The 16,631-nt window shown below is 41.9% G+C and overlaps 2 protein-coding genes across 2 annotated transcripts; one reads left to right on the top strand and one right to left on the bottom strand.

The window, feature by feature from the left end:
• Nucleotides 1–583: 583 nt before the first annotated feature.
• Nucleotides 584–9,784, bottom strand: gltpa (glycolipid transfer protein a). The gene is made up of 5 exons (XM_066689321.1): nt 9,597–9,784; nt 4,409–4,467; nt 4,113–4,246; nt 3,868–4,018; nt 584–3,506 (listed from the first exon to the last, which is right to left on the bottom strand). The coding sequence occupies exons 1-5, from the start codon at nt 9,697–9,699 to the stop codon at nt 3,324–3,326; spliced, it is 630 nt and encodes a 209-aa protein (XP_066545418.1). The 5' UTR covers nt 9,700–9,784; the 3' UTR covers nt 584–3,323.
• A 988-nt stretch (nt 9,785–10,772) lies between these two features.
• On the top strand, nt 10,773–16,611 carry tchp (trichoplein, keratin filament binding). Its single transcript, XM_066689301.1, has 13 exons — nt 10,773–11,075; nt 11,430–11,628; nt 11,860–12,070; nt 12,601–12,657; nt 13,204–13,272; nt 14,042–14,215; nt 14,312–14,424; nt 14,545–14,611; nt 14,832–15,004; nt 15,161–15,242; nt 15,482–15,667; nt 15,778–15,921; nt 16,058–16,611. Exons 2-13 carry the CDS (start codon nt 11,438–11,440, stop codon nt 16,088–16,090), a joined length of 1,500 nt encoding a protein of 499 aa, XP_066545398.1. The 5' UTR covers nt 10,773–11,075; nt 11,430–11,437; the 3' UTR covers nt 16,091–16,611.
• The last annotated feature ends 20 nt before the right edge of the window (nt 16,612–16,631 follow it).

The following is a 16,631-nucleotide window of genomic DNA, read 5'->3' as shown; positions in this document are numbered from 1 at the left end:
ATGGTCAATAGCATCTTGAAAACACTATATATAAAAGATTATATGTTGCATATCATATAGAAAATAAATCTTCTAGCAAAGCAGACCTCTAGAAAAGAATGGAGCAGACCAAATCAAAGCTTCGATCCACTCACCCTCCACAGGTAATGAGGCATAGACTGAGGTGGGCCAGGTGTTCCATTACTTGGGTAAATGTGCTTGCGATTCCCTGACCGGTGAATGGTCTCACTTACATTGCAAAGACCTACTTTGTCTGTGCTTCTTGCCGCCAATGGGAGAGCAAAGCTACTGGAAACACTGCACTCATGTTCACCTGTTAGACTGTGGTCAATCCAAGTAAGAGCATACTTCTTATAGTCAATGCTTGTGTACATCAAAAAGGAACAGTGTCAGAGAAGACGGACCATTAGGCCAAAACAAAGAGCTCTCATTCACAGCTGTACTGTGCTGTCAGCCTGTACACCCAAGAAGAGGAACACACACCCGCTCTCTACAGGATGAGAGATTAAAATCCAAAGTATAAATACACCACTTTGATCTTTAAAAGATATGTAAAAAAGTTGAGACATTCACAAAAACATGATCACAATGTAACAGCTCAGTTTATTTCCATAAATATTAGAATACATCAGTGTAGAATGATATACTTGTGCTTGTTCTGTACAATAAATAGTCACATTTCTAAATTTCAAACACTTGTACAATTGTAACTAAAGCAGGAACATCAACCAATTATTTAGTCTTCACTGTTACAAGGTTAAGCCAATTCATGTTTCAGTTTTGGAATTAGATAATCTACAAGTCAAGTAAAAACACATACAGTACTTAAGACAACCCTGGCCTCTTTAGTGCAGTGAGTGGTAAATAGCAAAGTGCAGTATAAAACCATACAGCCGGTCAGTTAATATTGCACTAAGTAGAGGCATGCCGGTGACTAACAGATTAATTGTAGCTAGCTCACTAAGAGAGAAGGCAGAGCAAGGTCTCAGTTTGGTCCAGCAAGAAAATTAATAGAAAGAAAAACATATTAATGGGTATGATTTTGTTGCATTTTCAATACGCACATTTTCAAATCACTATCGGATATATGTAGCAGGAAGACAACATGGTAAAAGCAATATTATCCCCAAACCCCTATGTATTTCCAGTATCATCCAAGTAAAGTGAATATATATCAATATGTACTTAATAATACACCTTCTAATTTCTATGTTAAGGAGTAGCTGATATAATTGTTGATTTCCTGCCATTTTTCATACATTGTTTCCTGTCATGTGATCTGTACCAGCCTGTTATAATAAACCTATGCTAATTTACCATCCAGTTGTAAAGCACAGAAAATGTAACAAAGTAAAAATAAAAGGTATAGCAAAAGTTGAATAGACTATGCAGCATGCACTATGACAATGCACATGGCACCACCTCCTCATTTAAATGCAATGGACATTAGCTTACAGAGCATCTAAATAAATTACTTTGAAGGCCTAGGTACGCTTATGAAATGGACACTTTGACTTTAATAATTAAAATCAAAAACGACAACCACTGCTCTCATGACTTCCACATTTGAGGTGGGTGGATACAAGGTTGATCTTTGCTACATATTTCTCGTCATTAGACCTTTAGTTGTTAACTTCCCCTCCCCATCTTGGATTCATTATCTTTAAACAAGCATTTGTTTTTTATGAAGAGCATTTGGACAGATGTGCTAATTAATACTCCTATATTATTTTTGGTGTACTTTTTTGGACTCTTTTTTTGTATCACCAAATAGGAACAGGAATGAACAAGCAAACATGCAGAGATCGTAATGCGACAGTTTATTAAAGCTCTGATCAGGATTGTCCTGTCTAACTGTACAGTAAAATGCATCTTTCCTCTCATGGCGAGACAAAGACAAAATTATACTTTGTTGTTGTCCCTTTAAGACGACACTGTAAAACCTTCACATCTTATGAAAAAGCTGTAAAATATTGACAAGCTCCTTAGAACTCAGAAGTTAATGAAGCCTTTGGGAACTGCCATTTTCAAAATATTCATTTTCAAAATACTTTAGTGAGAGCTGCACAGTCCCAAGAGAAAGGGGATGGAGGATTTCTGATTCTGTGAAGATGCCTCTTTACAAACATTTCACATTAGAGTTCTTTATCATCAGAAATGTTCACATTAAGAACAATAATTTACAAGTTAATATCAAACAAATGCATGACAAGCCCCCAGAATGAATGTTAAAAAAGCAAGCTTGCAGTTTTTTGTGATCTTGTCTACATTTTACCATTTACATGTTATGACCTAAGAAATGGAGCTCAAAGAATCCTAAAGCATGGAAGAACAGAAAATATTTGTCTGGTACGGTGTCTGCCTGGCTCATTTCATGCCAATTTCCCCCCACATTCAAAACCTAATCTTATGGAGCAGAGCTGTACAGCGCATTCTTGTCATAGTTACATTTGTGAGAAAAGAAGGGCTAAGGTCCATGAACATTTCCCACAAGTAGAGACTGAGGGGAATAAAGTAACAGCCCCACAAAATCATCAGCAGGGATGTATGTGGAAGTGAAAGGAATGTGGTTAAAAATATAACCAAAACTTCCAGCATTTCAACTATTAGTATGTAATAAAGGAAAATCCTCAACAACAACTTCAAAACACATACGAGTAAATCTGGGTTTCACTCCTTTAACAGCCAAACAAACATCCATTCATGACTATCATTCTCCAAATCACTGAGACACCAAATCCCTGGAAAATCCGGATTAACCTTAGGCCACACACTGTAATATTCCTAATACAGTATGTTGGACTCAATTTTGTGTGAGAAAATGAACAAAAAGTGTCCCTGCTTAAAAACTACAGTAGACCGTATTACTGTAGATGAACGGCGATGACATTTTCAAGTTGCCGGTGACTGACTGAGTTAAGGTAGACTTGAATGACAATAAATTCAGATAAAAATGAAATTCTTTCCATGTTTTTGGAAATGGGCTTCTGAAGGACGACCCGCTTTTTCAAAGGCAAGGCAAATGATTAAAAAGTGCACTTACTACATTCAGTTGACAGTATTATTCCCTGGTGTGTCAGTTATAAAAGTAAGGCACACTATATTGCATACATTTAAAACACCCTCCTCTATCCCAGGTTAACAAGCCATGTGAGCTGAGAAAGCACCACTTATGTCCCCAGAGTGGTGATCAAGAAGTAGAACAGGGTCTCCATATTGCTCTTGAAAATGGCATCCTTGGCAGGATGGAAAGTAAAAAATAGTAATAAAAAGATAGTGACTGCATTGTGTAAGTCTGGCAAGGAGGGTGGGGTGGGTAGGGGTCAGACAGTGTAGTCCAGTTCGGCGTTCATTTTGGTATACATCTCATAGAGGACGTCCACAGTGGCAGTGTAATTGACCAGGAACTGGCGGATCTTCTCCACACAGTCTTCCTCCTTCACCTCACGACCTTTGGACAGGGCCTTCAGGAAGTCCGACTTGTACGGAGCCGCATACATGGCGCCCTGCAGCGAGAGCCATGGGGAGCCTGGTTAGAGTCCTTGTACTCAATGGATAATTTCACTCCTACTATTGTAGTTTCTTGCTCAGCGAAAAAGACCCAATAACATTTTCCATACATGTATACATGTAAAGGCTTTATTGTCTTTATTGATTTGTTTAGTTTAGTTTTTGTTGTTGGTTTGGATTAGTTTTTTTAATTCCAGAGCCAGTCTACAGTCTAAAATCATGAATTATTCATTTGTAAGCTTGACTTAAAACTAAACCAACAGCTTTTGTGAATCCATTAGTTTTGATGTTACCACAAATAACTAAAAAGAAAAACCTATGCACAGTCACTCTCCCCTTCATGATTGCGGTGCCTACCGTGAAAAGTTTCTGGACCAGCCAGCCATGGTATTTCTTCAACGCCAGCTCGTAGGCCTTCGTGGCGTTGACCCGGATGAGGTTGGGATTGGCGTCATCCTTCTCTCCATCTGCAATGCTCTGAAGCAGGACCTGAATGAACTTCAGACCCCTGCAGGGGATCGGACATCAGTAAGTCCACTGCTTCTGTATATACGTGTGAGATTATTGTAAAATCAAACCCAGAACTTAACTTGAAGTCTCACCTTTTCAGCCACATCAGTGCTAAGGTAGCTCCCACTTTAGGCCACTCTGCTCCGTACATCTCCTTCTCAGCCTCCAGGATCTGCTGAAGAGTCTTAAACCTGATGGGGTTCGTGTCATAAACAGCCTTGATTTTCTGCAAAATACAATACAAGGAAATAGTGAGAGAGAGAGAGAGAGAGAGAGAGAGAGAGAGAGAGAGAGAGATGGTGATAGAGACACAGAAACCCTCAAATACAATCTTTCATTCAACTTCTGAAATTCTAATGACATTACAAAACGCTAACTACATACTCACTGTTATGTTTCCGCTAACGTCCGCTTTGATAGGAGAAAACACTTTGGAGCCCAGGCAGTCTGAAGAGAGAAGAACACAGCACACACACAAAATGTAAGGTATTAACTAAGTACAAAAATGAGGGGGATATATTAAAGTAAAAATAATTTTACAAATATTAAACCTTTGATCTTTTAAAACCTGAATTCTATAAATACACTGGATTAGAAAATATAATTTGCAAAGAAAGATGTATGAAAGAACCTCCACTCAATACTTCTGCCAGTGGAAATGTCTTCACCTTTTCACCCTTTTGAATCAACTCCCTTTCCACCCATACATAATTCAGGCTGCAGAAAAGCAAAACAGATTTGTCAAGGTAACGGCGTCTCATGCATCTTTCAGCACCATTTCTGGGCTCATTGCTTGGCAAAGGTCCGGCCCTTTCAAACATCTATCGCGCTGCATGGACAAACACAGGCATGGTGCCACAAACACGGCTCTCTACAATTACCTCCTGCCACCAGGGGAGCACCCAGCGTGTTTATTTATTTAACTAATCTGTGGTTAATATACTGCAGTGACCTTTCCCCTTCTGCAAGGTCAAAATAAAGGTATTGCAGTAACCATCAGGCTTTATCAGTAGGTGAGGTTAACACAGAAAACCAGCTAATCATAAAAATGTCACTACCTCCTAAAATAGATTTTCGGAATGCTACTAATATAATGTATACTATCTATTAATCTACCTACCTACCCACCCACTTTGCTTTAATTATTTTTGCATTTATTTCATAGTTGCACTCTCAGATATTTTGGCCACTCACTGTACAGTACCCTCAGTACAAACAGTACAGTTTGGGAAGCAAGATTCCCAGCTGGTCTCGGAGGCACTGAGGGGTATGGATCTTGCCAGGCCTCAGCTCCTGTATTGTATAGCTGTTCCCCAATTCCAGCCTGCTGTGTATTGTATTCTGAACACAGCACAGCTCTCGTTACAGAACGATCCACCCACCCGCCCCCTGGATCGTAAGTGAGTTTTTCTGAATGCTCTTATTATTCCTGACCTCATTTTTTCCACTCTTGCTTCCATACATAATAAGGCTTCCTCCCCCCTGTGTTTTGTATTTATTTTACAGTGAGCTTTTGTAACTGGATTGTTGCCTAGAGGCATTGATACCTCCACAGCAAAGGCAAAAGACACCCACTCTGTGACTAGGAGCTTCCATCTAAAGAAAAAAAGATACCACACAGACAAACAATCAAAAAAGTATTAGATGTTTATGCATCAGGCGCTTTAAGTATCAGGTATAATTGTGGAGGCTCAGTGAATGCATTTCAATATAGCAGTAAGAAATTAAAGACCTGAAAGCAGGATAATTGAAACTACTATAGGTGTTTCAGATGGCAAATTCAATTCAAAGCTTTAATAGTGGTATATTAAAGCACAAAAAACACAGTACAAAGAACATACTGGTGTTCTGGGCTGCCAGTGAATGGGTACAGCAACCCAACACCACACTAATCAATTTTCTAAAAGTAAATCCAGAGCAGGAAATTAAATTATGTATGCAATCGGTTTGTTTCTGCTTGGCACAGAAATCTGATACAAAAAGATTATCCTTCATGAAACATAATTGCTTCTGCTAAATGGAAGGGTGATAATAGATCACATATCAGATGTTATGTTTTCATACTACATTTAATCAGGAATGGAAAATCCCAAACACCAGAGCTCAAAGCACATCAGACGAGATTAGAGAGCTATGACCCCCAACGGCTTCCTTTACGGATGGAATTGGAAAATGGCTTGATTTTTATGAACGGTTGAGTCTAATGCAAACCAGTGTGGAGTGAATATTGAGACATGTTGGCAAATTTCAGGAATGACAGATTTGGTTGGTGACTGCAGTTGGGGTATTTTAGAACCGAATGAAGAAGCGGCAATCACTGCATCTCTTGGTCTTTTCAGCAGCCTGACCCATAACTGTTTGTTTAGCAACCAAGGCTCTGCTTTGCCATGTTAGAGTCTTCATTTGAACCTCAACATAGCTCTGACAAGAGACATAGGCCTGACTGCTAGGATATGCCATGATGCAATGAACTGGCAGACTGGTCTCCAGGGTAGTCAATTAGAAACAAGATGTTAGTCACACTGCAGACCTAAGATGGTGTCCCCATGCTGAGCTTGCGATATACATGTAAATCACTTGATTCCTACAAATTTAGACTGCCTCCATCAGCCCCCATTGCCAGACAAACACACAGTGCACACAGCCAATCTGTCCCCAAAACTAATTCTAAGCTGACCTACCTATACGGGGGGGAAATAATTAATAGCCATTTGACTAGGTATGAAACTTTCATGATTTGATTCCCCAGATAAAGAGAATGCAATTAGTGTTCAATAAACACACTGATATGATTTAAAACACTTTCGATAATGGGAGTAGTAAGTGGCACTTGGTATGCTCGGGATTGTCAAATCAAATGTTATAGGATACTTATTTGTAACAACAGTAAGAATAAGACAAATTTTCTGAGCAATGATTGTGCTGCAAACTACAAATAAATATACACACCGTTTCATCAAGGCACACGATACCACTTCCATCTATCATCAGGATCTAAAACTGCAGCCCTCGTTGATTTATCCGAGTAAAGACAACAAAAAAAGCCTGGAAATCTAAACCACGGTGGGGGAATTCAATCCTCACATAGGTTGGACATTCTACAGCACCTTCTTAAAGCCTGCACAAATGCGCCTCTGTTACCATCATAAAAGATAACAGAAAACAAGATCTGCAACACCCTTTGATTAGGAATTACCCTTCATTATACCTTGTGCAGGGTGAAAAACTTATATGGAAGTTTCACTTAACATTAGGGGGAATCGAGGCAGGGAAAAGTGGATTTTTTTATTTATTTTTTATTGTATTGGGCCACCATGTCTCACAACTATTTCTTAAATGTGAACACTGAAGGAATCCAGCGACATTTGAGGGGGCAAAAATTAGCAACATAATTTTTGCCCCTCAGGTGTTCTAGCTATATCCTACCACCTCAAACTTTCGTCAAACTAAATGTATAAATATGAATGTGCCACACACCACAAGAAAAACACTTCCTTCGAGAACCAGCCAAGCTAATTTGAAGCTTATTCCTTTACACACCTAAAACTAGCCTGTACTCTCCAACTGCAAATATGGACATTTCAAACAAAGAAACAGTCCATTCATTGTTAGATCTTCTACCCTGGTGGAAAGGGTATTGTAGAAGTATGCTCTTCCTGGGCTGTTCACTGTCACTGTATTTGAACCATCGCCAGAACAGAGGCTGAATCTACCCCTATTGGTTTCAAATGTACATGTAAACTCAGCATGAGAGATAAGGCGCTGAGTAGCTGTTGTGGAAAAGAACCTGTCTGAAATGCAGCCTGTGGCATTGATGATATTCTGCATACAGTAGTATGCAATACAGCATCAATGCTTAATAGGGGCTTTTGCCAATCTCACATTTCAATTCCAGTATGCGGCATCTGCAAAGAGTAAGGGGATTTCACGATGATTTCCTTTTCTGGCAAATTCACACACACAGAAGGGCAGGGGGACAATTTAAAAGAGACAAACTGTAAGGAAGCCTGAAAAACTGGTCTTGAGTAGAGAAACTTAAGAAACAAAACACAGGAGTTAGCACAATCAATGCTTTCATCACCTGGTTGCCTTAGTTTATAATAACAGGTATGGCAATTGTTCTAAAAACTGTCATGTAAGGAACACAGGCAAGGCTGCTAGAGATGTCAGTGCTGTAAATTACAGTGTACAAAACCTCTTTGTATGCCAAAACCTCCTTTCCCCTCTCATCAACAAGCATCACAATGCTATTGTAAGTCTGACTGAAAGGATTTGTTTGTTAAGAATGTGGTCATTACATGTTTGTTAAGAAGAGTTGCTTCTTTTGATAGGCTCTCTTACCAGTGCTGGGATTGCCCATACACATTCACATAAACAGGACAAGAATTGTAATTTAGCATTACTTCAGAATAACATAGGCTAAAAGTCAAAGCAGTTCAGGCCAGAGATAAAAATCAGAGAAAGTGGAGAAAAATATGCTTGGTATATGCTATACTGGGTGAAGTGGTTATTGAATATGGAAGGATAGATGGATGGATGCACATTGTAGATAATAACATTAACACCAAAATGAAGTTTGAGGGTAGTCAATAAAAACTAGCCCAAGGGATTCAACAGCCCGCTCGCAGGAGGACTTCAGTAATTACAGCACTCAACTCACTGGGGAAGAAAGAGGTTGGCATTACTAATGAGTTGTAAATATTATCCAGTAAAAGCAGTCGGCTTCTCTTGTTTGGAGGCAAGGAGAAACTCTTATCTTAAATGCACCGCCATTGTCTCCACACACCACAAGACTCGGCTATCAGGTTTTGCAATTGGATGTCAAAGCTGGCGAAAGTAAAGAAGATTAATCCAAGATAAGAAGCAATACATTTGGAATAGGATGTAACTGGTCAACTTCTCTTAAATAAACATATAGGTTTCAGTTTCCACTCTGGTTCTTGGTAATAAAACCCTTTCTAAGTGCAATTCAGCAAGTCTTAGCCAAGTGTTGACCAGGCAATGGATGACATATTTCAGTATGAAGACTCACTGTGGCTTCAGATGCCCTACGTTTTGGATATATTTGTATATAATGGTCATGCAAGAATAGAAGAAAATATATATTCTACAATTAAATCAAATGTGTGGATGCACTCCTAATATCCTACGTGGCACATCTCGACAATGTAATTTACTGGGAGAAAAATAAGCCATTTCCCAGCACCACAGGCAGAATAAAACATAGATGTGTTAACTTTATCTACCGCCCTCTGTGTTATCACAGTTATTCCGATTTCTCTCGGTTTGATTATTGCCAGTAACTAATAAAAAAGGGAAAAAGACTTTCTTAAAGAAACATGCTCGAGTCGCAACCATTGCGCTTATTTAATTTAGTTTCTTAGAGGGGGGGGGGGGGGGGGTTAAAGTTAAGAAAGCGTATTAGACAAATTATTTGAAAACAAGTGGAAACTTTAACGACAACTCTGGATGAACACACAGCAAGCCGTCGCGAACACGGAGGTGTCATCTCCACCAAACGCCTCGTCTCCACTCCTCCCTGCTCTACAGTACTCGGGTACATCTCTGAAACTTACCAAAGAACGGCGGAAGATAGGACACCGACTCCAAAAACGACCTGGTATCCACTTGCTTGTCGGCTGGCAGCTGTTTGAACTGGTGCTCCGCTAGCAGAGCCATGTTTGCGGGCGGTGCGGGCGGTGCGGGCGGTGCGTGTGTCGGCGCGGCAGACCCGGAAGCCTGGCAGCGGCTCGAGCGGCGGAGGACGGGACTGGCAGCGCGCGGGCCGGACGGCGCGCTCAGACGCACAGGTGAATTCCCCCAGCAGCCAATCAGCGCCGAGTGGGCGGGACAAAGCCAGCCAATAGGAAAAAGCTTTACACAGCGATCATATCCTGCAATCGACTGAAATACAGTCTTTACAGCTGCGTTTCTCCGTTCAGATTATAACAAAATATAACGGCCTTGTATTCTGTATTATGCATAGTGTATGTACAGATTATTTTATACTGTTTGTTTGTTTTTTAAAGAAGGAGGAGTCATGCAGTCTTATTAACTGCAACAGGGCAACAGAATTGTCAAATGTTATTTTGCTTTAATGATTGAAAATGTATCATGCACATGTTTTGTATTATGCTGTTTGCTAAGAAAATTCAATAGTTTATTTCTACACAGCAGCCGCCAATCTGCATTGAAAGTGTATTACCGATTTAAATGGTAATGTACGTTTTTGTTACTCTTCAGAGGTTTCGCCTATATTGATTTGTTACGGGTGATATGATAGCTTCGACTTCTAATACAACATATACGTTTTTTGTATTAGTTTAGATCAGGTGGTTGTTTTTTTCCCTTTCGTTCAAGCCATATATGACACTTAAACAGGTACTAAAGCAGAACTCTGCAAATGATCAATAATTCAGAACATGCAATATGCCTCACATTATAAACTTGTGAAAGGGGTAGCTTTTCATTTATTTATACCCTCTTTACCCTTTAACTGACATTTTCGATATATAACAAGACTTCTTGGGCACAATTAGCAATGATTATCTGGTCGTCATTAAACATTTATACCTATAATCTATTATGGATGTAGCTCAGACAATGAAATTGGATGTAGCCGTTTTAATACTTATCTCATACGATCACATGACCAAGGTGCATCCCGTATTATTCTGATCTACTTTATATTTATATATATAAATGTAGCTTTATATAAATATATAAAAAAAAAAAAAATAATTTGTAAATTCGTGTATTTCGTTTAGACTATTCAATGAGTAACATATACCCAATGTTAGCTGAATGCATGCAGATCACAAATGCACAATTCATCTCCTCAACGGAGTTTCAGCAAAGCAATGAAAACGAACACGAACGAACGAAGTATTTTGACCATTGGGGGAATCCGTAGAGTAACCAGGAAGTTAAAGCAGTTGTCAGGTGAAACAGGAAGTTCCTGCAAGAAACTGTCGTCAACAGAAATTTGAAGTTTGACAACGCGTCAAAACAGCCATTAAAGCACTACGGTTCTTTTCAGTCACCACCACATTACTGTGAGTAATTTCTTAATAATATTGACAAAAAACATTTGTTGATTGTTGCACAAAAACTGTATTAAATCGTGGGCGTAACTGAAATCAGTCATTTTATTGTTTGCTCCAACTGCACAGTACTGCACAGTAATGCAAGTATGTCCTTCATAATATTTAAAAAAGATAAAAGAAAAAAATGCAAATCAAGCATGTGGGGGTGTAAACAACGTCAACATATTAAATGCACATTGATTTCTTAAATATTGTATAAACTGTTAACGCTCGATCTCAGTTGGTACGGGTAGTGTTCTGATTAATGTAGGCAAGGGCTTTTGCTTTACGTTACAGTCGCATTTGTTTTTGTTGAACGGGCAGGGACACCCATGGCTCTCCCCACGCTGTCTACGCACATGTCCAGCCGCAGTCGCTCCCTGGAGCAGCAGATAGTGCGGCAGCGGGAACAGGAGGCTCGCTGGCGGCAGCAGTGGGAGCAGCACTCGCAGTACTTCCGACAGCACAACGTCCGCAGCAGCAAGCAGGCGCAGTGGAGCTCCCGGCAGTCCTACCAGCAGAGGTTGCACCTGGCCTATCACTATTAAACTGTATAGCATGTCTTGATCAGGTGTTAAACATAAAAAGACACAGTATACTATATATCTGCAGTAGATATGACACTCCTGTTCTCCCTCAGATTTGTTGGCATGCCTGAATCATGTTTTGTATTAAGAAGTCTTTGCCTTAATTGTGTTTGTAAATTGGTGATCATCTCCAGCTAACCATCTCACGCCTCTCCTGCTCTCATCAGCATGGCCGCCTACCACCGGGAGAGGCTGAAGGAGGAGAAGCAGCGCAGTCTGGAGCAGCGCAGGGCCCGTCTCCAAGCCCTGCTGCAGAAGGAGCGGGACGGGCTCGAGGCTGAGCTCCAAGCGCTCGCCCCCGACAGAGAGACGCAGGCCAGGGAGATGACGGAGAGAACCGAGGGGCTCAAGTCAGCCAGGGAGGAACGCAGGAAGAAGGTAACGGTGCAACTGGAATTACACCAGTACCACTTGAGGTGGCATTTCAGTCTTGCCATATTTACTTGTGCAATTGTATATCTACATACGTATAAGTACACTACATGGGCAAAAGTATGTGAACACCTACTCGTTGAACATCTCATTGCAAAATCATGGGCATTAATAAGGAGTTGGTCCCCCTTTGCTGTTATAACAGCCTCCACTCTTCTGGGAAGGCTTTCCCACTAGATGTTGGCAGCTCTAGCAGGGCAGAATTTTGACAAACGGGCTTGTTGGAAAGGTGGCACGTTGAAGTCATGGAGCTCTTCAGCACGGCCCATTCTACTGCCAGTGTTGGTCTACAGAGATGTCATGGCTGTGTGCTTCATTTTATACACCTGTCGGCAATGGGTGTGGCTGAAATATTCATATCCAGTAACTAGAAGGGGTGTCCACATACTTTTGGCCATAGAGTGTACGCTAATTGTGACAGGTGCTGGTTGCATTCTGTTGGGGTCTGTGATGTGAACAGTTGTTTCCATTCCCAGGTGGCAGAAGAGCTGTTGCAGGAGCACTGGAAAACAAATAACCCCGAACTGCGTCAGGTACAGTTTGCTTTTCATCTGATGGAAGAACAGTTATGGGCAGGTGTCGTCATACAGTGTTAAAGATATAAAGATATAAAGATAGTACTCGATCTGTATGAAACATTCACCTCTAGTATATACTTCATGCTGATTCTAGATGGAGGTGATTATTTTTCTGAGACTACAGGGAGGATGCTAAGAACTTTTGGTTGTGGATTCTACAAAAAAAGTAGAATGAATATTAATCACAGGGTATGAAATTGTGAGCAGTATTGCGTCAAGGGGGGACTTGATCCCGACACCAATAGGCTGTTGATGTCATCTTTCCATGACAGAATGTAACGCCGACCCCAGGATTGAGTTCCTGTCGCTGCATGCTCCCTGCAGAGAACTGCTTCCTGTGGAGGGAGACTTTATGAAATCCACTTAACTGCAGAAGTACATAGTCAACAAAAGCTGACTAAACAAGCTACCAATAAAAAAACTATAATAATATAAATATTTGTTTAACTGACCAGTAACCAGTCACATTTAAAAACCCTGAACCCATCCGTGTGTCATCAGGTGGAATCAACTCTGCTCAAGAACCACGTAGTGGATAAGTGGCAGACGCAGATCGCCGAGAAGAAACAGGTACCTACATGATCGCCATTAATGTTCCTGTCTCTGTGTAAGATGGTCTTTCAAAACCATTACCATGCAGTATGTATAGCTGAAAGAAACCAAATATATTGACGGTATGAATTTCAGATGATAATTCTTTCAGTCAGTATCATATCATCCCTAAACTATATGCTCAGTAAAGTGTGAGCTGACCTGTGTACTATGTGTCTAAGAGAAAGCTGTGGGGCCCTTAGACTGGTGACGGTGAGGTAGTGTGACTTGGGCTCGATAACCTGTGCCAGTTGCAAGATGACGTCTCTTGAAATGTAATCTGTGAAACCCAGGATGGGTTAGAGAAGCTAAAGTCTTTTGGCCTTTTGTTCTTGCCTAAATGAAGCTTGATGCCTGGCTAATGCAGACTAGCAAAGGTATCCTCTCTCAGACAGTGTCTTCAGTCATTTTTTTTTTTTTTTCTTGCTAGTTTCATATTCTTGCATATTCCTCTTTTGTGAGGTTCCCTTATTATTTCTAGGAAAGAGTTTTTTAAATAGGAAATAAAACATTTGCCTTTATATATCAAATGGTTCTAGTGCTTTAGTACTTAAAGATATGGCAATAGTCTGTAGCACAACGTATGAAGTATTAACCCCAAAACAAATGAAGCAGGGAACACCGTTACGGGGCGTTCTACAGGTTCCGTGTCCTCTCCATTCCATTCCATTCCATTCCATGGTGTCGACTTGGTGAACTCCGTTCTTGTTCAATCTGTATTGACGCTAATGCTGCTTTTACTCTGTAGCAAGAGGAGGAGCTGCAGGAGGAGAAGCAGCGGTTTGAGAATGAGTACGAGCGCAGCCGCCGGGAGGCGCTGGAGAGAATGAAGCAGGCAGAGGAGAGGAGGAGGGCGCAGGAGAAACAGAGGGCAGAGGAACTCCGCCAACAGATGGAAGAGTTGAAGCTGCGAGAAGAGGAGGTAGGCCTTGAAAGAGAACCATTTGCAAAATCAATCCTTAAATAAGTGTGGGAAGGAAGCATCACTGTGTGCTGATGCTGCTGCTGTCCATTTCAGGCCAGCCGGCTGAAAAAGGAGCAGGAGGCCCTTCTGACAGAGCGTTGGGAGGTGGAGCAGCTGGAGGAGGAGAGGAGAAAGCTAGAGCAGCACAGGAAGAAATCGGAGCATGGGTAGGATGAACTGGCCGTGGGGAAACACGGCCTCCTTAATCCCTATATCGTGAGGAAAGGCGGGGGGGATGGTACTGAATCCGGTAATTTAAACCGCTCTTCTGTCACTCAATCTTGCAGGCGGTTTTTGACGCGGCAGTATCGTGCTCAGCTGAAGAGACGAGCCCAGCAAGTGCAGGAAGAACTGGTGAGTGGGAAGGCAGCCGCTATATCAGTCCACTGCTGGATGAAGGCCTCCACGAGATGTTTCCACTTGCTTCGATCTACAGCTTCTCCATTTTGAATGTCACACCTGTAAATCTTATCATCAGTTAATTAATCTTGTTATTCCAACCATATATATATTAAATTAAATCGATTCAATGAGACCTCTTGGTGCGACCTCCCCGTCTCTCCACTCACCTCAGGAGGCTGACCGCAGGATCCTGGCCGCTCTCCTAGAGGGGGAGAAGGAGGAGCAGCAGCTGGCCAGCGCTCGGAGGGAGCGTGCGGTGGCCGACGCCGCCTGGATGAAGCGAGTCCTGGAGGATCAGCTCCGGCTCGAGAAGCAGAGGGAGGCTGAGTTCGACATCCTCTACAGGTCAGGGCGTCTTCCCTTTCGGCCCAATCATGATTCCAGTAGTTGTAAAGTTGCATTTGGTGGTAGTTTTAGTTGATAAGGGAGGGTTTGTGTTTTGGAACATCGTCATAGATTAGTTTTAAGTTTGTGAAATGTGCCTGTGTGTGTCTCCTGTAGGGAGGAGGCCCAGCGTGTGTGGGAGAAGAGAGAGGCGGAGTGGGAGAAAGAGAGGAAGGCCAGGGAGCGGCTCATGCAGGAGGTATGTGCTGGGCCACTGGGCCACATTTCCATAGGTTTCAAAAGGGTTCTTCTTTTTACAATCAAGGTTGTATCCTAACATGTGACCCAGTTCACTCAATTGCAGTACGAGGAACTGATAAAAGGGTAATTCAAATGAAAGCGAGGGTGAAAGGTTATCGTAACTGGCCATGACAGTGGTAGAGGAAAACCAAATATTAAATCGGAGAAGGAGAATGAGCTGGCAGTCTCTGTGTGCAGGTGCTGACAGGGAGGCAGCAACAGCTGGAGGAGAAGATGCAGGAGAACCGTCTGGCGCAGGAGGAGTCTCTGCAGCGCCGCGAGGAGCTGATCCGCGAGCTGGAGCTGGAGAGAATGCGCCGGCGGCAGGAGAGAGGGGAGGAGGAGGAGCTGAGGACGGCACGCCAGCAGGAGATCTCCGCACAGGTACGCACCTTGAATAATATATACCTGCGTGTGTGTGTGTATGAGGATTACAAATGCAATGCCACTGGCTCTAGATATACATACAAGTTTTTTTCCATCGGGTGCTGCAGGTGGAGGAGCGGCGCAGGCAGCAGTGGGAGGCCCTGCGCAAGAGGAGCCAGGAGGAGGAAGAGGAGCAGGAGGCCGAGCAGCGGTACGAGCAGGAACTGCAGCTGGAGAAGGACAGGATGACCCGGCGGGGATACCAGGAGCACGTGAGTCACCATGCAGACCGTTTTGTGCTTCAGAAATAGTTTTCATATTCGGGTTTATTAGTTTAAGGCAAGAACCTACATGAATACAAGTTCCCTTGCCAGGTTTGGTGAATGCCTGATGTCTGATGTCTTTCAGGTTCGAAGTCGTCCAAGATCAGCATGGACATGAGGGGGAGGAGGCCAATATAGTCTAGAGCTAAAACCTTCATATTCTGTGTACAAGTATGCAGGATGGGTCCTTTCACTACACGCGCAGCACTGACCACCACCAGACGTTCTCTCATAGAGCAGCTGGGTTTCTTTCTTTTGTTGTTCCGGATATTCTTTAATGTGGAAGTCAGGGGAGAGAGAGAGTGATTATGAACATCTGTGTGCTGTTCTGTGCCGTGAAGACAAAAAATAATCTGAACAAACCTCTGCAGTTCTAAATCAAGCTGTGACTGATGAGTTATAATCTGTAGTACACAGGTGCGGAGTCCCTGCATACCAACTGAAACTCCCTCTAGTCTCACATTAAATGTTAAACTTGGATATGCTATTGGACCCAAAACATGTTTACTCTGCAACAGTATAACTGGCGCAAAAAAGTTATTTAAAAACTTTTTTATAAAAAAATGTATGATAGGTGTTGAATATGTAGTTTGTGTTTTTTTTTTAATCTCTTTATAAACATGTCAGGTTTGGTCTGCACTGCATTCTCTGTGTTTTCT

Source organism: Amia ocellicauda, chromosome 17 (assembly GCF_036373705.1).
Source record: "Amia ocellicauda isolate fAmiCal2 chromosome 17, fAmiCal2.hap1, whole genome shotgun sequence".
NCBI lineage: Eukaryota > Metazoa > Chordata > Actinopteri > Amiiformes > Amiidae > Amia > Amia ocellicauda.
This window is presented reverse-complemented; position numbering and strand designations above follow the sequence as displayed.